The following is a 23,560-nucleotide window of genomic DNA, read 5'->3' as shown; positions in this document are numbered from 1 at the left end:
TTTTCCTCTGGGCTGAGGATTCTCCCTGCTAACTTGGGCTCTACCCATTCTTAAGGACCCTCCTTGAGCCATGTAGTCCTTGTCTTCAGCAGCGCACAGTGTTCTCTCCCCAAGAGTAAAGTCTGTTTTCCTTGGCGTTGCATCCCTTTCTGGACCCGGCACAGCCGTGGAAGGAGTGGGTTGTTATTAGATGTTTTCATCGTCTGAGACGGGTGAGCTCTGGTTCAGGCTAGGGAAGCCTCTTTCATTCCCTAGAAATGTGAACCTGGGAAGGCACGGTGCTCTCTCACCTTCACTTCACCTGCCTAACAAGTGGGGATGGATGATCATGAGGCCTCCTCAGCCCCTGGGTCACTGTGAGGCTCAAAAGAAAGGGTGAGAAAGGTGAGCATAGAGGGTTCTTGTGTCAAGTCACTTACCCTTGTAGGCCCCACTTTCCTGACCTGTGAAATCAGAAGGCTGCCCTAGATACTTATTTTTGAACCAAACCACTGTTTTTATTTTCCCCTTTCTTACCACTTGTAGGTTTGTGTATTTACTTCGACATGAGCACCTTTGACATGCTGCTGCGTCACCACAAGAGCTGTATTGAAGCTGGTTTTGCTGATACGGATCTCGTATTTTATGTGGATGCTTCTTTTTGCTGCAGGGATAATTATTTTCACCTTTAGTTCTTTTCTGCTTGGGACTAGCTTTAGAACTTCTCCTTGCCCCTGCTGTTTGCAGGTAGACTAATTAGGATAAGCAGGTTTCTCCTCCTTTGTTCAATTCAGTGACTGTTTGCATACATAGGCTGATTGAGCACAGATGCTGAGTGATGGGTTGGATTGGTTTGGCTTCCTTCGGTGCTGCCCTCACTAGGGTGGAGGCCAGCCTAGTCACTGGGCCATCCTCTAGGTTGGGCCCAATGAGGCTGTCCTGTACAGGGACTCAGGTCCATTTGCTTGATGTCCTGTTTAGCTAGGAGCAGTTAAGAGTATTAAATGTGATTTATCATCTGAGTCCTAGAGAAGTTTAAACATTTTCCCTCATAGCAAAACTTTTTATTTCAACTAGAAGATTTGTTAAAATAAGCCATACATTCAGGAACTCAGCGGTAGGCTAAACTGCTGACATTCCTGCCCTGTGCATGATACGAACCAATGTCTATTGTATAGGACTTTGAAGTCTCTGGTTCCAGTGCCCAGGCCCAACCTGGATCCAGGCTTCAAGGATCTTCCTGTCCCCAGTTGTATGCTCAGCCACAATCCGAAGACCAGTCTTGACCTTGGACCTCAGGGGTAGATGAGCTGGGGACTCTGTCTTCACTACATCTGCCATTGGTCTAGCTATAGTGGGTGCCCTGGGTACTTAACTGAGTCCTGCTATATGCTTTCCTTTCCCCAGCCCCATTCCCTCTGGAGCCTGAGATAGCAAGCCCTGTCCTTGAGGACAAACCTCAGGGGACCTCCTTGTGGAAGGGTGCCTGTCTTTTGGCCTACTCCCTTTATCTCGGCCCTGCTTCTCCACTGTCTGCAGCATGCCAAGCTGGTTTTCTCATCCATCCCAGAAGTTGGGGAACTCATCTGCACATTTGCTTCATCTCAGGGTGTGGCTTTTTCCAGGCCACTTGTCCCTAGTATTCTTATGGCTGTCCCTAGCCCTGGACTGGGCTATAGCATAGGTAGGCAGAGGATACCAAACTAAACCAAGTCACCAAATCAAACAGACATCTTGGAACTTCTGTTTGGATGGGGGAAGGGGTTGAAACTGTGTTTGAAAATGGGATCTAATCTATAAAATAAGGACTGATCAAAGTTGACAAAGTTTTTTGTGCTTTTTTCCCTCCTTACAAATTCTTTGGATTCTGAAAATTTCCCCAAATTTCTAGAGGTTAGTGTATCAGGTTCTAATTCACAGGCTTTCTGTTCTGTGCAAACAGTAGGGGTTCATTTTCCTCACTGCTTTTTCCTTGGGAGGATTTTGGTGTTGAATCTCTGGTGTATGGATATTCTAGGTATATTTGGAGTCTGTCATTGACGTTAACTCTTGACTGATCTAGTTTATATCATGTTTGAAATGCAAATTGAGTCCTTTGAAGTTGGATCTACTAGTATACTTTGAGAGATTTTGCTAAGCAAAGGCCAACCCTGCCATGCCCTTGGTTTATCAGATGTTTCAAACTATTTTTCAGGTGTTTGGCATTTAATAAAACCCAGCACATTTCAATGATTGGTACCTTCTCCATCCGTTTTCAAAGCCTTGTGTTTTTTCCAGCAAATGTAATCCTTGTGATTGTTTTCACTCAGTTCATCTAAATTTGGTTCAGAATCTTAAACTCTTTGAAATCCCAGAAGCTTTTAGATTTTGCTCTTAAAAAAAAAAAAAAAAGGATATAACGTTTCTCTAGTTTCTAGAGGAGAAACAGTGTTTTAAGACTGAGAGGGAACCTGAGCTGGAAAATGTTTCCAGATTCTGGTTTGTGGTATATGGGGTCCCACTGGTTAGGCAGCAGTTTCATATCGTTCTGGCTCCTCCACACAGATGCCAGACTCTCACAGGGATGCACATACCACTCAGACATCTGCCTGGCCAACCCTGAATCTCAGGACGAGGCCCACAGACTCATCCAAGGTCTGCTTTTTGACTCATAGAAGGAGTAGACCTAACCTGTCAGAGACATTGGGGCTTGCTTTATTCTGAAAGGAGATTTTCGTTCTTTCCAAACTACCGTAACAGGCTATGATTTTATAAATTTTGATTTAGGTGAAAGAATAGTTTATTTTTTGTCATGAAACCAGTTTATCTCCTTTTGGATTTGTGATTATAAGAGTTCCTGTTACTTTACTCTTTCCGACTAGCCCTTAGAAAATTTAGAGTTTAAGCTGAATGTAATCAGCTAGACCTTTTACTTAACTAGCTACTCTGTGTTTATTCAAAACTTCCTCTACAGAGGGGTGCCAATGGAAGGGGAGAAATTAGTGTGCCATTCTCCTTTAAACTGGAAAAAAATATTGTACTTCATAGTCCAGGATTAAAGATTTAGAAGGTGAAAAAAGCTAGAAGAATATAGGAGAAAAAAACTGTCTGGGTTTCTAGGGAACTTGTTTATAAGCCTCTCGAGAAAACAGCCAAAGAAAACCAAATGGAAAGAAGCAACAAGGGATTCAATTTAAGATTAGAGTTAGGTTTTCGTAACCAGTCTTTATCACTTTCTCTGACTAGATCTTTATTTATTTAAAAATATTCAGTGAGCTTTGAAGTTTCAGGTAACATTAGTTTAATAAAGAGATTTATTTTGGATGAAAAATTGGAAATCCATGCTTATTCATTAGTGGAATGAAGCTTACATTTTTCAAAATTATAAATAGACAACAAAGAACTACCTTTGTACGAAAAATTGATGCAATATTATATTTCTATTATCTCTAATATAAAATTTTGATAGTGTATACTTTGCAATAATATATGCTGCATAGATTATATTAGGTTGAACCATATGAACTTTTTGCTCTTTGACCATATTTTTTTTTTTTACCAATATTACAGTTTTATATGGCTCAGTCTAAAATAACATCACATGTAAAATCAGAAAATTTTGAAAAAGAGATTGAAGAGGAAAGATACCAGCTTGTTAGCTAGCCCTCTCCAAGTTAAGGAAAACTTCTTGTAAGTTCCCTTTGGCCCACATAGGAACCCAGAGTAAGGCAGGATAGTGGTGGGGGCTCTGTCTTGGCTGGGGGCCAGACCAGATGCATGACTTGACTCCTCCTCTGCCATGAGAGGCCTCATGGCAAAAAGCTACTGGCCTTTGTCCTTCCTCAGGGAGCATGTCCTCTGTTTTGTATTTTTTGTGTAACTTTCTGCATATATGAATATTTTCAATATCTGTGTATGTCTTGCTGCCCTAACAGTGCCCCAGGCAGGGTGCCTCTAAAGACACATCCTAGACCAGTTTCTCTGATGATTCCTTAAAAGGTGGTTTCTGAGGGATTTGTTGCTAAAAATCTCCTGTCAGCTACAGTGGCTGGAACACTTGCATGAAATGGGTGTCCTAGAATGTCACATTAGATGTATCTAATATTATTGGGATGGGGGTTGTGAGAACAGGTGTTAGGTGGTTACCAGAGCATAGCATCTTATGAGTTAAGTTGTTTTTCCAAAACAAGCTGCCAGAGGCTGAGGGTTGTACCAGGACTCAAGCCTCTGAGGGGCACATGTGAGGAACAGGGAAAACTGCTATCTCCCTGCTGAAGGCATCCCTCCTGTCATAACAGAGGTGCCAGTATTCCAACCCCTGGCACTTGCTGTGACTTAGACATATATTTTTTATGTAAAAATGTAGCAAAGTATTTAAAATCATTTTGTCAAACTATTTTGTCAGAGACTGGGACATTTTATGAAGTCACAATCTTGATGTTCTGAATTCTGATTCCTAAGGAATCTGGTCTTATCACTGTTGATCAGAATAGAACCATTCTTAACTCCATGCAAAGGCTGAGACGCTGCACTCTGTGGTGCAGCTTTTTAAAGGTATCATGTGGAACAAACAGGCCATTTTTTCCTTAGAGCTTGGACCTCAAAGTGTAATAACACCAAAGTGTAAATAACATTGTAGCCTTCTCTGATTTGCGTGGAGACCCTGTCTGGTTTGTAAAGTGTTGGATCCAGTAGATTATGTGTGAGACTCAGGTTATACTGGCAATCATTTCTGTATGGCTTAGCAGGAAGAAAAATGACCAATAGGTTTTTTTGCCATTGTTGCATTGTTAACATTTCTTAACAAGACAAATGCAATTCACACGTAAGACATTCTGAAGCCAGATCACCTCATCTGTACCTACCTACAGAGAATCTTTTAAGCAGGCTCTTTCCTTTGAGAAATAAGATAAACTTGCCGTCTGAATTACTTAGGATTTTCAGGAAATACGTGTTTAGTTTATTCTGTTTTAATCTTTTCTCTTCATCCTTGTTGTATTTCTGGTGTTTTATCAGCAGATTCTCAGTTTTACTCCCAACTGGTTATTTTTAAAAGTATTTACATGGGGATGCCTGGATGGCTCAGTGGTTGAGCATCTGCCTTCAGCTCAGGTCATGATCCCGGGATTCTGGGATCGAGTCCCCATCAGGCTCCCTGCATGTAGCCGCTTCTCTTTCTGCTTATCTCTCAGCCTCTCTGTCTCTCATGAATAAATAAATAATTTTTTTTAAATTTACCTGTTAAGTATAATTTAATTGTTTCCTGGTCTGGCTTTGGTTTCTAAGGACATGTATAATTAATTGAGATATTATATCCAACAACCTTGTTAAACTTTATAATAGTTCATAATCTCTAGACTGTAGATTGTTTTGGGTTTTCCATATAGATAGTCCTATCAGCTGAAAATAATGACAGTTTTTTACTTCTGGAATTATAATCTCTCTGCTTTTTATTTACTTTTCTTACTGTACTACTTAATATTTCAGTATGATGTTGAACAGAAATGATGAGAGCAAACTCCCTTGTCTTTTCCTAATTTTAAAGAGAATGCTTCTCTTGTTTTGCCATTGAGGTGGTGATTGCTTTGGGTTGGTTTGTTTTGTTTTAATAAATAATCTTTATCGGGTTTAAGGAAGGCCTTTTCCCATTTTCTTAACATATGTGAATGTTGAATTTTATCAAACAATGTTCATCAGTCTGAGGCAGCCACATGGGTCCTCCCCCATTGAACCTGTTAGTGTAGTGAAGTAGACTAATTTCCTAGTGTTAAAATATCCTTGCATTTCTTGACAGAAGTCACCTTTGGTCATGATATATCATAATTTTGGTAATATTTGATTTGTTAATATTTTGTGTAGGGCTTTTCTTTTTAAAATTTTTTATCTGGTTTATTTATTTTTTAAGTAGGTTCCATGCCCAGCGTGAAGTCCAACACAGAGCTTGAACTCATGACCCTGAGATCAAGATCTAAACTGAGATCAAGAGTTGGACACTTAACCAACTGAGCCACCTAGACACCACTGTGTAGGGCTTTTCTGTCTATGTTGATGAGTGAGCTTGGCTTATCATTTCCCCCCCCCTTTTTTTGTTTTATTATTATCTGGTTTGTAATCAAGTTAATATTATCTTAGAATTAATGAGTTGGGTGTGTTCTTTCTCTCTTCTATGTTACTTTGGAAGCATGTATCTGATTAGAATGATCTGTTCCTTAGATATTGGTAAAATGTGTCTGTAAAACCATCTGGGCCTGATGGTTTTTTGTGGGAAGTGTTTTTTGCTCCCACTTTCAAAGCCATTCTTGGTTTCTTTTGAGTTTAAAAACATTCTGCAGACTGTGAAGGTCATTTGGGGTGGTGGTAGAGACAGATGGGAAGCTGCAGGGGCCAGGCAGGCAGTGATGGTTCTTCTTTAGCTCCAGCCCTGAGCTCTGTCCTAAAAGAGGGAAAAGTGGTCATATCAGCATCTGTGCATCATGGGAGATAAGGAGACACCATTCTCTTCAGGTAGGTCTCTAGAATTGGGTTGGAGCCATACTAGGGCTCCATGAGGATCTTGGCATTGTTTTCATCTGACCTCCATCTGTTAACCAGGCTCCAGATGACAACAAGTCTGCGCTGGCCACCCATTCTTAAATGCGCATGTTGTCCCATACAGACCTCATTCAGATTCCCTCTCTTGTCTCCCTGTGCCCTTTCCTTTGGTACAGTCTTGTGTTCTTACATTTCTACTGGATGCATTTGCACCATAATCTGTGAGAATGGGGTCCCCTAGAGGTAGGCCTTGACCAGCCTGCTCAATCCTGGTAACTCTGCATCCCTTGGAATCCTAACATACCTGTGTCATTTGGTTAGAATCCAGTGGTGGAAAGGCACAGAGATGGCATAGTCAGGTGCAGCATGGCCTATGGAATTGGGCACATGCATTTTAAGTAAAGATGACTATGATGGTTATGTAGGTGGGATAGGAAAGATTTTACATGTGCATTTAAGATATCCACATATTTGATAACTTTCCTTGAGTGTATGCCTGATTAGCAACTTAGAGTTTTATGTTGGATTTATCTGGCCTAGATGAAGTGTAGTTTTATTGACTCATTCACCATCTGCATGAATTTTGTAACTTATGTGAACAGTCCAGCTGTATCATTGGGGACCATACTCATTCCTCATCGGCACAATCTGAAGGCTACACTGTTGAGAGCAGAATAAGAGACATCATACAGGTAGGTGGACCTGGTGTGTCTGCAAAGTATGCTTTCAAGGAACAAGTATAGAATTGCTGGGTAAATGGCAGATTGGTGCTTTGCAAATCATCATTCAGATAGAGTAGATTTCAAGCCTGCCTGAAGTTTGAATGCCAGGTTCCCTCGAAATCTGAAAATCCTGTCTATTTTTCTGTAAGCCTAAAACACAGAAACAACATAAAATAAATGCTGGAGATTTAATTATTAAGTTAACGAAATCAGGTTTTTGTGTGTCTAATTTGTGGAAGGAGTCACATCGCTTTAGACTGGGTCTTCTTAATCATGACACCATTGCCATTTCAGGCCAGATCATTATTTATTGTTGGAGGTTGTTCTGTGCATTGCAGGATGTTTAGCATCATCCCTGGCCTCTGCGCACTAGGTGCCAGCAGTTCCTTCACCCATTTGTGACAAGAAAATAGATCTCCGGACACTGGCAGATGTCCCTGGCCATGGGAAGTTCTGGAGGGGACAAGAAGAGTGCTACTTTGCTATATAGTAAGACACAGACTAGTGATAATAATAGTTTTATCTTGGAAAATTTAGCCAGCTTCACCTACACTGCTTATCTAAGGCATTCACCAAAGCAGGCATGTTCTAAAGAATTTGGTGTTTCCAAAATTTTAATTTGTGGCGTAGAGCCTATTGCCAGGCTGATCACAAGAAAAAAGGATCATCATATTCCAAACATACTATTTTCTGCAGTCAGCTCTGATATTTGGCGCATGGTTTGGCTTTCACATTGCAGTATACTTGGTTTTGTGTATGTGCTTCAACGGGGTAATATGCATGTGTAAATGTATAATGTACACAGTAAAGGTGCAGTTATAATAAAGACTGTGAATTATTTAATAACACCAGAGACTGGGATCCCTGGGTGGCGCAGCGGTTTAGCGCCTGCCTTTGGCCCAGGGCGCGATCCTGAAGATTCGGGATCGAATCCCATGTCGGGCTCCCGGTGCATGGAGCCTGCTTCTCCCTCTGCCTGTGTCTCTGCCTCTCTCTCTCACTGTGTGCCTATCATAAGTAAATAAAAATTAAAAAAAAAAAATAACACCAGAGACTGTTACAGGTGAATTCACACATATCATATGCATGTTTGTGCCAGTTCTTTTGTAGAGTAAAAAATGTTTAACCTGTTGCTTCCTACATTTAATGGTTCTGTGAGTTTGTATATTTTGGTTATAGGTCTAAAAATATTTTAAAATGACTTAAATAATAGGGACATATATCACAAAATAAAGTATTTAGAGCCTTAGGCTTCATTAATACAGTGGTGCAAGTAATGTCCTCCAGGTCCAGGTTTTTTCCATTTTCCATTTACCTTTCTAAGTGCATTGTCTTTATTTACCTTTCTAAGTGTATTTCCAGGTGTTGCATACACACAGACGGCAGTGACCTGAGGCAGAAGGGCCGTCTCCATCTCATGTCCCTTTTTAAGACCTTCCCTGAAGCCTCTAGCAAACTTTTCCTTACATTTTTGGCCAGAATTCTGTTGCATACTTTTGTCTCAGTCAATACCTGGCAAGATGTATGGGGTGCATAGGCCATGGTGGCTTGACGTATGGCCTCTGAGGGATCTGGCTGGTCAAGGGTGCACTCAGTAGGAATTCTGTCAGCAGGGAAGAATAGGGGCAGAGTGGGTGGGCAGGAAAAGAGAGCACCTCCCATCAAGGTATGTTAAGAGTGGATCTATTTTTAACTCTTTGAGGAACCTCCACACAGGCTGGGAGTTGGGGTGACTGGGTGACTGGGCACTGAGGGTGGCACTTGGCGGGATGAGCACTGGGTGTTATGCTAAATGTTGGCAAATTGAACTCCAATAAAAAAAAATTAAAAAAAAAAGGTATGTTAGGAGTGGTGACTCTGAGCGCAATGTCCTAGTTCAAGAAATGGTGTGTGAGTTTCTGTTCAACAGAAGAGTGATGTGCTTTCTTGCTTAATAAACAGAGTTTTCTTATTTTACTGTTTTTGTATGAGCTCTGTATCACAAACATTTAAGTTACATCAGAGTATAAATGCCAATTTTACATATAGCATGGAGAATCCCATAAACAAGGACAAGCTGGCAGCAGTGAGTAACAAAGTAGGGAAGTGATTAAGACAGTGGTTGTAGATGTTCATGGGAAGTTGAATATATCCGTGTTAGCACAGGTTAAAACAATAACTACTGAAGGCTGGCATCAGGCTTTGAAGTTCAGAGTCTACACATGTTGACTTAGGTTGATGAGTGGCTTATGTTGTCATGGGGAAGACTTGCGTTGGGCACCCACACACTACATAGATAACGGAAGTGGAAAAGACAGAGGCCCCATGCGTGTGACTTTTTAATGCCAAGTGACTCTTCTTGCTAGCAAACTGGATCCCAGCAATAGCCTGGAATTTGGTACAGAATCCCTTTTCTTAGGGAAAAGCTAAGGAAAGAGGAGGAGGGAGAGTTAGGCAGGTGGTACATGCTTTGGCTTCTTTCTGGACACTTTCAGCTCAGCCAAGGGGCATGTAGGGTATAGTCCAGCTTCAATCATGTTGACTTCATCCAGATGGCTCCCATTTAGAGATGTGGAACCTGGAGTCTGTGGGAGAAAAGCTTCCTCTCCTTTCTCCAAGAGGCCCTCACACTGGAATATTTATGGGGGAAATGCCATGCAAATTTAAAAAATGATTGTGTTTGGAATGAGATGTTCCTCTTCCTTCACCTGACTCTTACTGCCTCTTCCCAGCTTCAGGTCTGCATCAGCTGGGGACATGTGGAAACACTGGTCTGCATTTAGGTAGATCAAAATTCAGGCACCAGATAGCAAACCATGTTTCAGTCCAGGAAGCCTTGGGTGTTTAGGAATCTGTCGTAAAAATCATGGCCCTAAAAAGAGTGAGCATGTAGGCTTGCAAGTACACAGAAAAGAAAAACCTAGGAGACAAGTAGAGGTGGTGGTCCAAGACTTATTCCCTGAGCTTTTTTGTTTTGTCTGCAATTTGTCCTCAGCCTTATTTGAGAATTCCATGTCCAGAAACCTCAGTTCTTTTACTATAATTGCTGACTGCTTTAAATAAATTGGCTCATAGTCAGTGATAATTAGATTTCAGAATTACATTGGTAAATATTTTATTATTATCAGGACAAACAATAATATGAATATGGCCCTACAACTCTGTCATAGTTTATGTATTAGGTTTCTAACCTAGAATGTGATTTGGGATCTGTAATGGGCACTAAATTATATATATTTTTTCATTTTTCTCCAAATTGTCCAAAAAAGAAGAGCACTCCCTCCTCTGGCAAGATTTAAAGTATTTGCAAATATTATTTTAGTTTCAGGTAAATGGGGATCTATTTCATTTTTGTGTAAGATTTCCAAGGAAGGAACTCTGTCAGCTGTCAGGGACCTGTTGTCAGCCCTTCCAGAGCAAGCTGGTCCTTAAATAATAGAACTTGAACTAGCATTCTCCCTTGTTTCTTTCAGTAGTGGAATGGATGTTAAATGGATTTATATTTTTAAAAAATTTTTAGAGATTTAATTTCTTTTTAGAGAGAGAGTGTGCATGAAAGAGCAAGAGGTGGGGGAGGGGCAGAGGGCGAGGAAGAGAAGCCGAGGGAAGCTCATCACTGAGCATGCAGCCTGCTGTGGTACTTGATCTTACAACCCTGAGATCACAACCTGAGCTGAAACCAAGAGTTGGATGCCTAACTGACTGAGCCACCAGGATGCCCTTAAATGGATTTATATTTTTATGAGAAAATTGTTATGAAGCTATTCCTTAGCCTCTATTGTGAAGTTAGAAGTTTGACATAATTTGTTTCTGTCAGGTCTGGTTCTGTTGGGCCCAGTTCTGTTGGATCTAATCTCTTATCTGATGAGTGCCTTGTACGTTGGCAGGAGCCACCGTTTTGTTTTGTTTTAAGTTTTATTTACTTATTTTAGAGAGAGAAGAGCATGCACACTAGAAGAAGCACACAAGTGGGAGGAAGGGCAGAGGGAGAAGGAGAGAAAGAATCCCAAGTAGATTTCTTGCTGAGCATGGAGCTGGATGTGGGGGCATGACCTGATCTCAGACCTGTGAGGGCTTGATTTGAGTCTAAAGCAAGAGTCAAATGCTTAACTGGTTGAGCCATCAAGGAACCCCCAGGAGCCACTTTTTGATGACATTTTCTGTAAAATGCTGTAGTCCTCTTGAGTAAGATGCCATGACAGTCTCACTTTGAACTCTCCGAGGTGCTTCCAGGTTGGCTCACCATTAGACCTTGACTCCTAGTCACAGTCTGTTTTCAGTTGCCTCACATCTCTCTCTGGATAACAGAGGTCAGTATCATCATTGTACTACATCAGCATCTTCTCAGAGTTGGCCCTCAGTTATAACTGTGCTTCAGTGGATGTCTAGCAAGAAATCCCCAAGGCACGGTCAGCACTTTCTCTCATTCCCACATCTTGCTCTGTATCTGGTGTGGTGTTTATCCCTTGGAATTCAGACAGGCCTTCCTGGGTGGTCAGAGGCAGATGTTGAGGAGTGCTGAAAACCTTCTGCTCTACTCTTGGGCTCTTTCCAGGCAGATGGGTGCTATGGTTGTTTCTAGAGAACTGGCATCTTTGTGCACTGCTCCCTCCATCTGGATAGTTTTGTCTTCGTGGAAGAGATCAGTTGGTGCCAAAACATTGGATTGTCCTGAAGCTCACTTGTTCAGGGATGTTTCTGAATTTATGGGTGTGGTGTGGGGCAGGTCTGGCATAGCTGGTCTGTGAGTAACTGATGGAACCTGAAATTTATACATTTCTCTCGCTGGCCTGACCTTCCTAGTGACAGTGGAGGCATTTCCTTTTCCAGTTTCATCAAACTCATGCTTCATCTATTTGTCCAGAAATGTCCCTGGTCTTGATGCATTAATTGAAAATTGTGCAATTTATTTGTCTGTCTGTAAGCCCCATATTTATATTAATTCTTATCATGAAATTGCACTGTATAAGTGATCTTGCACAATAAATAGAGCAATGATGGGGGGCAGTTGTCAATCCAGGTTTTTTTCTTACAGAGTACTGACATAATTCAGACAGTTAATCATCAGTGTAAATGTCAGCTGCTGGCACCAAAATTTAGATATCTTGTGCATGGACATGACGAGAATGACATCTTAGAGATGTTTCTGAGGGACGCCCTTTTGGGTGATTGGGAATTCTACTCCTCTTTTCAGGAAGATTGTCTCAGTAGAGAGTGTTGCTCCTTTGTCTGCTGAGGAAGATCCAGATTAGTCACGGGGCTTTGGTTTGATTTATTGCCATTTGTTGTACTTTTGCTCCCAGTCCAGGCTGAGGAGATGGGGACACAGTATTTTCTTAAGATATTAATTGCCAGTGGAGAGATGGGGAGAAGTGACTTGGGAGTGACTTTATCTTTTCCAGAGAAGAGAAATGTTGGAGACTAAATTTGGAGGATTACGATCTTTGTATTCTAGGAGCCTGTTGGCCTTGTGAGTTGAGAGCTGGTGAGGAAGGTGTGTGGGTTTCTGTGTGCTAGGGCCCATGGCAGTGGGGAATTGGTGAAGGGATGGCGTGTACCTTCCTAGATGGGATGTGCCAAGATGCTAGTATTGGGCCCCATGCTGGACTTCATGCTTATAGGCCTGATTCAAGGTAACTGTGAGCTCTAGAGCTGCAGGCCAGACTGGATGCTTCCCAAGCTTCTGGGGGATGAGGGGCAGGACTACTATGGAGACCTGAATGGGGCAATCAGTCCAGCTCCCAGAAAAGACTAGAATGCTGAAGCTGAGTCTCTGAAGATGATTAGGAGTAAGGTGACATAAAGTCTAGGCATGCACTTAGGCCTGGGCAGAAAACAGGGTGATGGAGTAGGGTTGGGGAGAGTTTCGACATCCTAGAGCATGAAAGGCAAGGGGAGGGGAAGTGGGAAACAAAGCAATTTGAAGCCAGTTCATGGAGAACTTTCTGTAATACACTGAAGAGCATTGACCTGGTTCTTTGGAAATGGAGCTCCTCCCTGGAAGGCTTCTAAATGGGGAGTGACTTTATTTTTTCAACAATTTTACTGAGATATTATTCACATACAGTTCACTCACTCAAAGTGTAGAATTTAGTGACTTTTACTATCTTCAGAGTTGTGCAGCCATCCCTACAAAGGATTTTAGAACACTCCTATCACCACAGAAAAGCCCAAAGCTCTTTAGCTGTTGCTTCCCATTCTCCCCATCTCCAGCCTAGACAGCAGTGTGTTTTATTTATTTTCTGCATCTTCAGATTTGCCTGCCCTAGAAATTTCATGTAAATGGAATCATGCAATATATGGCCTTTGGTGCCTGGGTTTTTTTCACTTAGCATAATGTTTTCAGTGTTCATCCACATCATAAGATGTATCACTAGTTCTATTCTTTTATTTCTATTACTCCATTGTATGACTCCCTTGTATGGCACATTTTATTTATCCACTCATCAGGTGATGGACATTTGTGTTGGGTATCATGGATAATGCTAAGGAGTGCTATTTACAGGCCATCGAATTGGCATTTTGACTGCATCTCTGGCTGAGTACAGGATAGATTTGAAGGGGACAAGATGAGCCAGGGAGCAGTTAGGTAGTTACAGAAGTCTCTGTAAGTAAGTCCTTTTCACACTTCTTTAAATGTGGAATCTTGGGTTTTAGCTAAAATCCCATGCAGAACTGGAGTATATAACACAGATTATGGAACTACCCTTGACAATGTTGTGGAGGCCTAGAATCCTTTGCCCTCAGCATCCCCCTTCTACAGAGCTGGTGGGGTGAGGGAAGTTGCTTTTTGAGAAGTTAGAAAAGTTGGTTATATTGGTCAAAGAGGAATGTCCCATGGGCAGTGTGGCTTGCTGGAGGAGGAGGAGGCCAGGAGTCAGAGGCCGGGAGCTGGGAAAGATGAAATGTGGAGTTTAGGAGAACCAGAGCCTACGTGCTGACAGCTGAGAGTTTTACTCTTCCGAAGGTTAGAGTTCCAGGTGGGGAGTAAGTGCTGGAGTAAGGAGGCCCGGGAACTGCAAGGTAGGGAAGCTGGGTGGACCTTGATTAGAAATAGTATTGCCCAGGGGCACGTGGGTAGCTCTGTCTGATTAGGCATCTGACTCTTGATCTTGGTTCAGGTCTTGGTCTCAGGGTCATGGGTTTGGGCCCCACTTTGGGCTCTACCCTGGACATGGAACTTACTTAAAAAGAAAAAAAAAAAAAAGAAGAAGAAAGAAATAGTGTTGCCCAGGGTGACAGTGAGGCCTGGGCCAGAGACTGTGAGGAGTGCTGTCTGGAGGTCAGAGGATAAGGAGTAGAAGGTGGAGTGGCCCTAGTTTATAAACTCCAGGGCACTTTCTTGGGATAGAGTGGATATGGTTAGGGAGAGAGGGAAGCAGGAGGAGGCAGGCTTCCTAGTGGGTAGTGAGCAGGAGGGGAAGGGGAAGTTCTGCCTTGGAAGGCCTTCAGAGGAGTGGTGTCCACATGGGACAGGTGGCCTAGGGTAAGGCAGAGGGGAGGCTACTGTAGAAGGGGGGCTTGTTTATACCATAGAGAAGAGATTCTTGCATGAGACAAAGGGCTACAGGGAAGAAGGCCAGAGCTTAAACAGCATGTGTTTGTATGTGTTGAGGTGATGGAGAGAGGCCTGGAGGGGTTTGGATATGGCCCCTCCATCAACTCTGAGTCTAGTGAGCCCTTCCTGCCCGGCCCCCCACCTTCCTGTCTGGTATAGACCACTTGCTGGATAGTAGCAACCACTTATCCTCAAGGCTGGTGGGATAAACTGGCTAAAAGTGTCCTCTGGAGTGTGGAAGATTGAAAGCAATCACAGTGGGGTGAGTTTTGGTCAGAGGCAGCAGCAGGGCCTGGCGGGGGGATGGGAGTTGCTTTCTCTCCCCGCAAAGTCCACTGGCCCTTCTTCAAAGTGGCTCACAGCAGTCTAATTGAAGATAGTGCTCCCTCAGGGCACCTGGGTGGGTCAGTGGTTGAGTGTCTGCCTTTGGCTTAGGTTGTGATCCCAGGGTCCTGGGATTGAGTCCCGCATCAGGCTCTGTATGGGGAGCCTGCTTCTCCCTCTGCCTATGTCTCTACTTCTCTCATGAATAAATAAATAAAATCTTAAACAACAACAACAAAAAGAATATGATGCTCCATCTGTATCCTCAGTTTAAGATAAGCTCTTTAGCCAGTGTGTCTCAAAGTGAAGGTACACGTGAACCCCCTGGGGGTCTGTTTCAACACAGACTCTGATCTGCACATCTGGGTGAGACCAAAGAGTCTGTTTTTTCAGCCACCTCCCAGAAAATGGTTGGAACATCTTGGAGCATTGGGGGCCAGCCCCAGTTCCACACAGGTTGTTGCTGTTCAGGCTCTCTCTTTTGGGGTCTGGTTGTGGGAAACTGGAAAGTAGAGGGAAATAGAGTAACCAAAAGTTGTCAAGTCTTTTGAGGACCTTATTGGCATAGACACTTGACATCCATTTGGGATGTGATAGGTCTTCCTCATAGCGTAGAGTGGGGCTGATTTGTTAGGAGAAGCTCCTGTACGATTTCCTGGATCTGCCTAGTAATATGTGTATTTTGAGCAGGGGATCAAAAGAGTAGAATGGCTGTGTGAGTGATGCTTCTATTCTGATTTCATTGTTAGCAAACTTCCTCTGGGAGGTGATACTCCTGATAGCATCTTGAAAAATGAGTTGTGGCTAATTACAAATTTATCTTAGAGTGGGGTGGAGTAGCTTTTGTTTGTACTAAACTATAGCTGGTGGTTTTACAAATACGTTTTCTCCCACATAAATGGCATTCACAAGAGTTATGTGGTGCTTGGCTAACATTCTTTTTAGAAGTAAATGGTAATGATAGCAAATGTCAGATTTCTTTTTTTTTTTTAAGATTTTATTTATTCATGAGAGAGACAGAGACATAGGCAGAGGGAGAAGCAGGGTCCCCACAGAGAACCTGATGTGGGACTCGATTCCAGGACCCTGAGATCACAACCTGAGCCAAAGGTAGATGTTCAGGCATCCCACAAACGTCAGATTTCAAAGAAAGTTTGCGTGCTACAGTTCTAGCCTCCGGTGGGTTACCTGCATGTGGACCCAGAGACTAAGGAGGCTCAGCCATGCCACAGGGGCATTCAGAGCCTAAGTTTCAATCAAATCCTTGGCAGTGTTGAAATACTATTGAGAGCACTTCCTTTTCTCTTACAGGCTGTGGACTTGAGAATTACAAGTTTGTGATCAAGAGTTTTTACTTCTTTAGATATTCTCTTTGGGGGCAAGTTAGGTTGTTGGAATTGTTTGGACAAGCAATGACTAAAGATGAAGTGTCATCACTCTTGTGTTTTTAAAAAATGTTATTACACAATATTTGATAGCTGGAAGAGGATGTACATAATACGCAGACATGTAAAGAGCATAATGTTGAGATGAACACCCAAGGATCTGCCTCCTAGCTTACAAATAGAGCATGTGCCATACCCAGGGGCCTTCCTGTTCCCCACCTCACCCGCCCAGCAACGACACTATGCTGTATCCTGTCGGTCAGCCCTGTTCTGCTGAAAACGGCTTCAAGCACATGCCTGTCACGAAGCAGTAGTGGCTTTCTCTCTTTTCTTTTCTTTTCTTTTCTTTTCTTTTCTTTTCTTTTCTTTTCTTTTCTTTTCTTTTCTTTTCTTTTCTTTTCTTTTTTCTTTCTTTTCTTTCTCATTTTTTAAGTAGGCTCCATACCTAGCACCCAGTGTGGAGCCCAACACAGGTCTTGAACTCACGACCTGGACATTAAGACCTGAGCTGAGGGCAGCCTGGATGGCTCAGTGGTTTAGTGCCGCCTTCAGCCCAGGGTCAGATCCTGGAGTCCCGGGATCGAGTCCCATGTCGGGCTCCTTGCGTGGAGCCTGCTTCTTCCTCTGCCTGTGTCTCTGCCTCTCTTTCTCTCTCTCTGTGTGTCTGTCATGAATAAATAAATAAAATCTTAAAAAAAAAAAAAGACCTGACCTGAGATTAAGAGCCAGACACTTAACCAACTGAGTCACCTAGGCACCCCTGGCTTTCTTGTTTAATGATGAAGAAATGGGAATTCTAGTTTTTGATTACTGCAGTCATAGGATTTTCATAGCAACACCTCAAATCAGGTGAATCATTTATTTGAAGAATCCCTTTTTTGGTGGACTTTAAAGTTGCTTCACAGTTTTTATTATTATAAAAATGAGTGCAGTGAATATCCTCATGCATGTATCTGTGTACTAAGCCATTTGTTTTCCACAAAATAATTAAAATAGGTGGAATTGCTGAGTCATACTGTATGCTTTGAAATGGGCATTGCCAAGTTGGACCCCCAAGGCTCAAATGTACACTCTCCACTGATAATATATAATGTTTCTTTCTTCAAACCTTTGCAAAGGCTGATTATTATCATTCTTTAATCCTTGGCAACTTGATGAATAATCATATATTGTAACTTATTTTTTTATTTTATCAATTGCTAGTGAAGTTGGACTCTTTTCATAAGTGTATTAAATATCTGCATTTTTTCTATTTATTTATTTGTTTGTTTATTTATTTGAGAGAGAGGGAGAGGGGCTGAGGGTAAGGGAGAGAGAGAACCCCAAGCAGGCTCCATGCTGAGTGCAAAGCCTGATGTGGGGCTCGATCTCACGACCCTAAGATCATGACCTGAGCCGAAATCAAGAGTCAGATGCTTAACTGACTGAGCCACCCAGGTGCCCTGCATTTCTTCACATTTTAAAAAATACTTGTAAATCTGGATTTTTGAATTTTAATAAATTTGATTAATTTCTCATTTGCATTTTCTTTTTTCTATTCACTAGCTAGTTTTGGAACTTATATAACATTTTATTGGTCACATTACTTAACAGAGTTTCCTTTATTACTCTCTCAAGAGGCTCCAGCTCGCTGAGTAATTTATTTATGCATTTATTTTTTTTTTTAAGGATGGGAATGGCTGTGATACTTTCTGAATACTTGCATGTTTGCAGACATCCTGGTCGATATGGAATATTTGAGTCACCATCTTTTGCTCTCAGACTCTGCAGGCGTCATCCTGATACTTGGTTGGCTTTCTTCCTTCTCTTTGTCCACCCATCTGTCTGTTGTTGCACAGTCATTCTTTCATTCCTCCAGCACACAGTTTGTTAGTTTTTCCTATGTCCCAGCTCTCTCATGGCATTTAGTGGCAGGAAGAGAAGACAGGTGCCCTCTATGGATTTCTTTCAAATTTCCCTGGATGGTTGGTCCTTCCAGGACATATTCAAGCCTTTCTGTAGCCCAGAGGTTGTCCTCTGGTGATGTCTTTGCTTATTGCTTTTTGCTGTATTTGCTCTGAGCTCTTCTTTTGCAATTTCTGTCCTGCAGTTGACTTCTGAGTTTCTGCTCCCTTTGCTTATAGTCTTGTCCTCTTGATATTGGAAGGATTACATGAAATGATTTTTCTGAATTATTAACTTTTTTATGGTATTGGGTCTGTTGTTAACTATATCCACTGTTTGAGTTTTCATTCTTAAATTTTAAATTATTTATTAAAGTAATTATGTACATAATTACATAATTGGGGATCCCTGGGTGGTGCAGCGGTTTGGCGCCTGCCTTTCGCCCAGGGCGCGATCCTGGAGACCCAGGATCGAATCCCACATCGGGCTCCCGGTGCATGGAGCCTGCTTCTCCCTCTGCCTGTGTCTCTGCCTCTCTCTCTCTCTCTCTCTCTCTCTCTCTCTCTCTCTGTGACTATCATAAATAAATAAAAATTAAAAAAAGTAATTATGTACATAATTGAAATCAGCTAATACCTAAAGGCTTAAAATGAAAAATCAACTCCTTTGCCTGTTTTTCCCTGTCTCTGTCCTGTTCCACACAAATGAGCACCGTTAACATATTTGAAGCTATTTCTTTGGGGACTTTCTTCTCTATTCCTAAATAATAAACTTTTCTTGTTCTTGATATATTAAATTCTGGCATTACCTCATGCTACTTAGCCCTGTTCACCTCCCACCCCATCCATCTTTCTAGTATTATATTATTATTAATTGATTAATTTTTTGATATCATTGTTTTTAATTGAATTAATAGTGTTTACATTGTCATAACTCTGTAACTGTTAGTTACTACAGATTCAGATTTTATCTTCGGATTCTTTTTTTGATCTTATTCAGCCTTTTGCTTTTCTGAGATTATGTACTTGTCTTTCTCTTCTTCACATTGTACTGAAAGTACTGTATTTATTCCTGCTGCTCCCAAACTGCTGTTTGCCACACAGCCCTTGCAGAGGTCTTTTTTGTGACAAACCAGTTCTGGAGCCCTTGCCATTCTCCCTGTGGATGTCTTGCTCCCTGGCCTGCCAAGCCCTCATCTTGCCTAAGCCTGCCCATGATTTCTCTTCCAGAGAATGTCCACTGTTTCTCTGGGTCCTCCATCTTCCTCTTTTTCTGGATGATTGTTATTGTGTTCAGCAATTCTTCACTGTTCCAAATCTGCTCCATTGGCGTTTGTACAACATGTAGTCCAAGGGAGGGGGGGCCGAGAAAACGTCCCACTTCCCCTTTTAAAGACTTGCAAATTGAAGAAACATTTTGAATCATTTAAAGAATACTATTAGTTTGAAATGCTTGTGAACAGTTTTCTGTTACCAATTATGCCCTGGAATGGCAAAACTGAAATTGCTTTAGTGTCTCCTTAAACTTTGCTACAGTTCATGATTATGAACCAGACATGTGCCGGCAGCGTGATAGATGTTGACTTCAGTCTAAAGTAGATGTTGACTAAAGAGTTGCCTGTTCTTTCTGCCTTCAAGAGGCTCATGGCCTACAAACCAATAAATGCACATAGGCACAGAGGAGAGAAGATGCCATTCACTTGGTGTGTGGAGTGGCGGAAGACCAGCCTCTGGCCCCAAGTGCTGTGCATCGTTGCTTCTTGCTCAGTGGAGAGGAATGGTTACTCCTTTCCCATAATTCTTGAAGTCTTAAAATTAGCTCCCATTGAAGGAAAAGCCCAGGCCACTGACAGAATAAAGAGTTGAGAGGTGTTAGAACTGCAGTGACACCTTGTTCTCCAATAGAGTTAGAGAGTGGAGTGCAACGTAATAAAAATCCTGGCTACTAGATTATGGAGTGTGCCATGTGGATGGGTGATGAGTGTACAGAGCATCAGCATATGTAATGAAATGTCGTGGAATTACACTCCAGACTTGCTCAGTTGTCCCTTCACGTTGCTGTGTTGCTTAGGGCTGCTGTGACTGCCACTGTCCTCCAGTGTCCAGGTGTGTAAACCAGCACAGGATACTGGTTAGCAGAGGACCAGGTAACAAGTTACACATAGTGAATTATCATATTAAAGTGTGGCTGAGTTAGACAAGTTTAAAATGTTTCTGGTTTGGGTCCTCCCAGAGTAAGAGGATTTATATAGAGACAGTTAATTTTGGAGGTCTTCCAGAAAGCACAGTGAGACAGGGCAGTGAAAAGGCTACTAAGGCTGAGTTGACGATCCCTGGGGACCTCTGGGGGAATGTGTAGTAATATTTCAAAGTTGGCACAATGATGGGTGATGAAGGTGGGTTTTAAACCCCTCAACTTTCATTACTTGTTGACTGAACTCACTCCTGGAGGTGTTGTCTTCCCAGTACCTCTGGCCTGCCCTGCACTTGGGGCTAGCCCCTGCCTTTGGCCAGGTGGTATCCTCAGGCAGACAGATGCAGCTGGAAAAGCATGGGCTTATAGGCGGTTGTCCTCTGACACTACAGTGACCGTTGGGCAAGGGACACAGAGAGTCCTGGTAGCATCTGCTATAGTTGGCCAACTTGGAGATCTGAGGGCAGCTGCAGTGATAGAGAAACTCATGCTTGAGCTGACCTTGAACCCCTTGGCACATCCCACGATGGCCTAAAACAAGCCCCACTGTGTGTGCCTGCGTGGTGAGGGAATACACTGATGCGACTTAGTGAAGTAAGATTAATAGGAAAGACAACTGAACACCCCCATCCTCAACCCCCCGTTATTTTTGCATGCCTAAGAGGGTTTTTGTTAAACAATGGGGAATTCGAAAATAAAATTAGCTTGCACGATTTCAGATGGGAACAGATGCCTGCTTGCTTGCTTTTTTTTTTTTTTTTAATTCCCACAAAAACCTCAAGCAGAGTTAATAATGTATGAAAATTAGGTACCATATGTGCACTTTGCTTCGTAATGTTTTTATTAAGCAGCCCGTTGATTTAAAAATAACACGACAGTTGACATAATGGCAGACACTGCTGTGTATGTGGAAGCATCCTCTGAACGTTCTGTCAGGTTTTCCATTACACAAAGGACTTTTTTAAAGAAGCTTTCAGAATTATCATATAATATGAAATTATATCAGATTACAGTTTGATAAAACAAATTGCCCAAATACAAATTCCAGTTTCTTAAAAAGGGTCTCGTCAATTAGAGATAATCTATAGAAGTAGGTTTTTACAGATGGTTTAAAATGCCACAGTGGATTCACACTTCTGTCTTCTCAGAGTTTTGCCCATATCATTTGCTGATTGGAATTTGCCTTCCCTTCTTTCCCCTTCAGATCCTCTGCTACCGTGGCCTATAAATAGTGGGAAAAATAGGGAGAAGCAAAAGGCTGTAGACCCAGGGGTTTCCAGTAACTCAAAAGATGTCCTGGTTCTGAAGGCAAAGCCAGTCAATATGCGATGGACCAGCAGGTGGAAGTAGCCTTGCCCAGCGTGTGAGTGTAGGTCTCTGCCATTCTTTGAAGAATCCATTTCTGAAGGTGTTTTGGTCCATTATAGAAGGGCAGCGGGCTGCTCCAATCACCATGGTGGTGCATCTCCATGGTAGTGATGCAAGGTTGCCTCCCAGTTTCTGTGGTCTAGGAGAGCACACTGAGGCACAGGCAAGTTCAGTAATTCAGCCTAATCCTCAGGAGGTTCATTGCTGATTGGAACATTTCTGTATTCTACAGTGCTTCACTTACACATTACCTTGAAATTATTAGCTATTCAGCAAAGCATATATCTAGTGTCAACTTGTTTTGTTTCTCTGCAGGGTGAATGAAGGACCACACAGGGCAGTTTAAATGACTTTACAGAGTTAGGGCGTTTTTACTGGTGGTGGGAGTTGCCGGATACTAAGGAAAGGCAGTGAGCATTCTGGAAAGTTCCAAAGCTATTGAAATGAATTGATGGGGCTGATTGGTTTGTGGCACTTTGTCCTTTAACTCACACCCTTAAGTCTAAGGGAGCCTGGCTGGGCATGTCCTTCCTTTGCAACATCCTGTGATTGCCCCATTGTGCCTCCTGACCCCAGCAGGGCCACAGGTGTAGGCCAGCACCCTCAGAGTAATAATACCTTGTGGTATTTTAAAAAGTAATTGCAGAGGAGACATTTGATCTTTATGAATTACACCATAAGACTTTCTTGGAATCTTTGCAAGGGGTTGGTTGGAACAGAACTTTTCCATCTCCACTACGGTCTATAAAAATCATAGTAACTGACTTCATGGGGCTTGAGTTTTTCTTTGGTTATTTTCTTCACTCTCTAATTAGATTTTGCTCATATGCGGGACAGAACAGGCTGGCAGGAAATAACCAGTATTAAAATAACTCAAAGACAGGGCTGTGGGGGTGAGTCCAACATTGCTCTAGCAAGAACAGAGACGAGGTTTGCTGTCCGGGACCTGTGAGCTTCTGTCCTGGGAGCATTGGCTCCAAAGGAGGCAGCTTGACTGAAGTCTTGGCCAGGAGTTGGGAGACCTGGTGCTCTTCCCAGCCTGGCTGGTGCCTGGGTATGGTCTTGGGTGTGCTGTCTTTCAGCTGACTTCACCTCTGTAGCACTCAGAAGCAATCTGAGAATCATAATATCTGCCTTTGACTTCTTGGAATCCTAAAGGTGGCAAACTAGTTATCATAGTCTAAGGGATCATTTATTTCCTGAGTGCAAAGAAAGACTTTAAAGAACTAAAATTAAAAATTTAGCTTATGTCCATGGTTCCTTTGAGGAAAGAGCTACTCTCTTCTGTCAACTGTAGGTTCAAAAAGGAGAAAGGATGGTGGCATGAGTGGTTCAGTTGGTTAAACATCTGCCTTTGGCTTGGGTCATGATCTCAGATTTCTGGGATCAACCCCCACATCAGGCTCCCTGATCAGTGGGGAGTCTACTTCTTCCTCTCCCTCTGCTCCTCTCCCTGCTCGTGCTCTTTCTGTCTCTTTCTCAAATAAATAAATAAATAAATAAATAAATAAATAAATAAATAAATAAAATTTTTTTTTTTTTTTTAAATGGAGAAAGAGGAAGACCTGACATGGTTTTCATGAGACGTATGGGACCTTATGAGAACATTGACAAGAAGCTATATTTTTTTTGCCATCGTTCCCCCAAACCTCATTAGA

At 42.2% G+C, this 23,560-nt stretch overlaps 1 protein-coding gene across 5 annotated transcripts in view; it reads left to right on the top strand.

Annotated features, from left to right (window-relative positions):
• Positions 1-23,560, top strand: part of DTD1 (D-aminoacyl-tRNA deacylase 1) — a 184,615-nt gene that overhangs the window by 137,568 nt on the left and 23,487 nt on the right. Inside the window, exon 5 of one of the 5 annotated variants that reach the window (XM_038571466.1) lies at positions 7,092-7,181. The exons of the other annotated variants lie outside the window; for them this stretch is intronic. Within the exon in view, the coding sequence (XP_038427394.1) occupies positions 7,092-7,181 (90 nt within the window). The remainder of the gene's footprint in view (positions 1-7,091; positions 7,182-23,560) is intronic. 5 annotated transcript variants of the gene reach the window in all.

The sequence above is a fragment of the Canis lupus genome, chromosome 24, assembly GCF_011100685.1.
Source record: "Canis lupus familiaris isolate Mischka breed German Shepherd chromosome 24, alternate assembly UU_Cfam_GSD_1.0, whole genome shotgun sequence".
Classification (NCBI taxonomy): Eukaryota; Metazoa; Chordata; class Mammalia; order Carnivora; family Canidae; genus Canis; species Canis lupus.
Note: the sequence above shows the minus strand (reverse complement) of the source record. Positions and strands in the feature narration are given on the sequence as shown.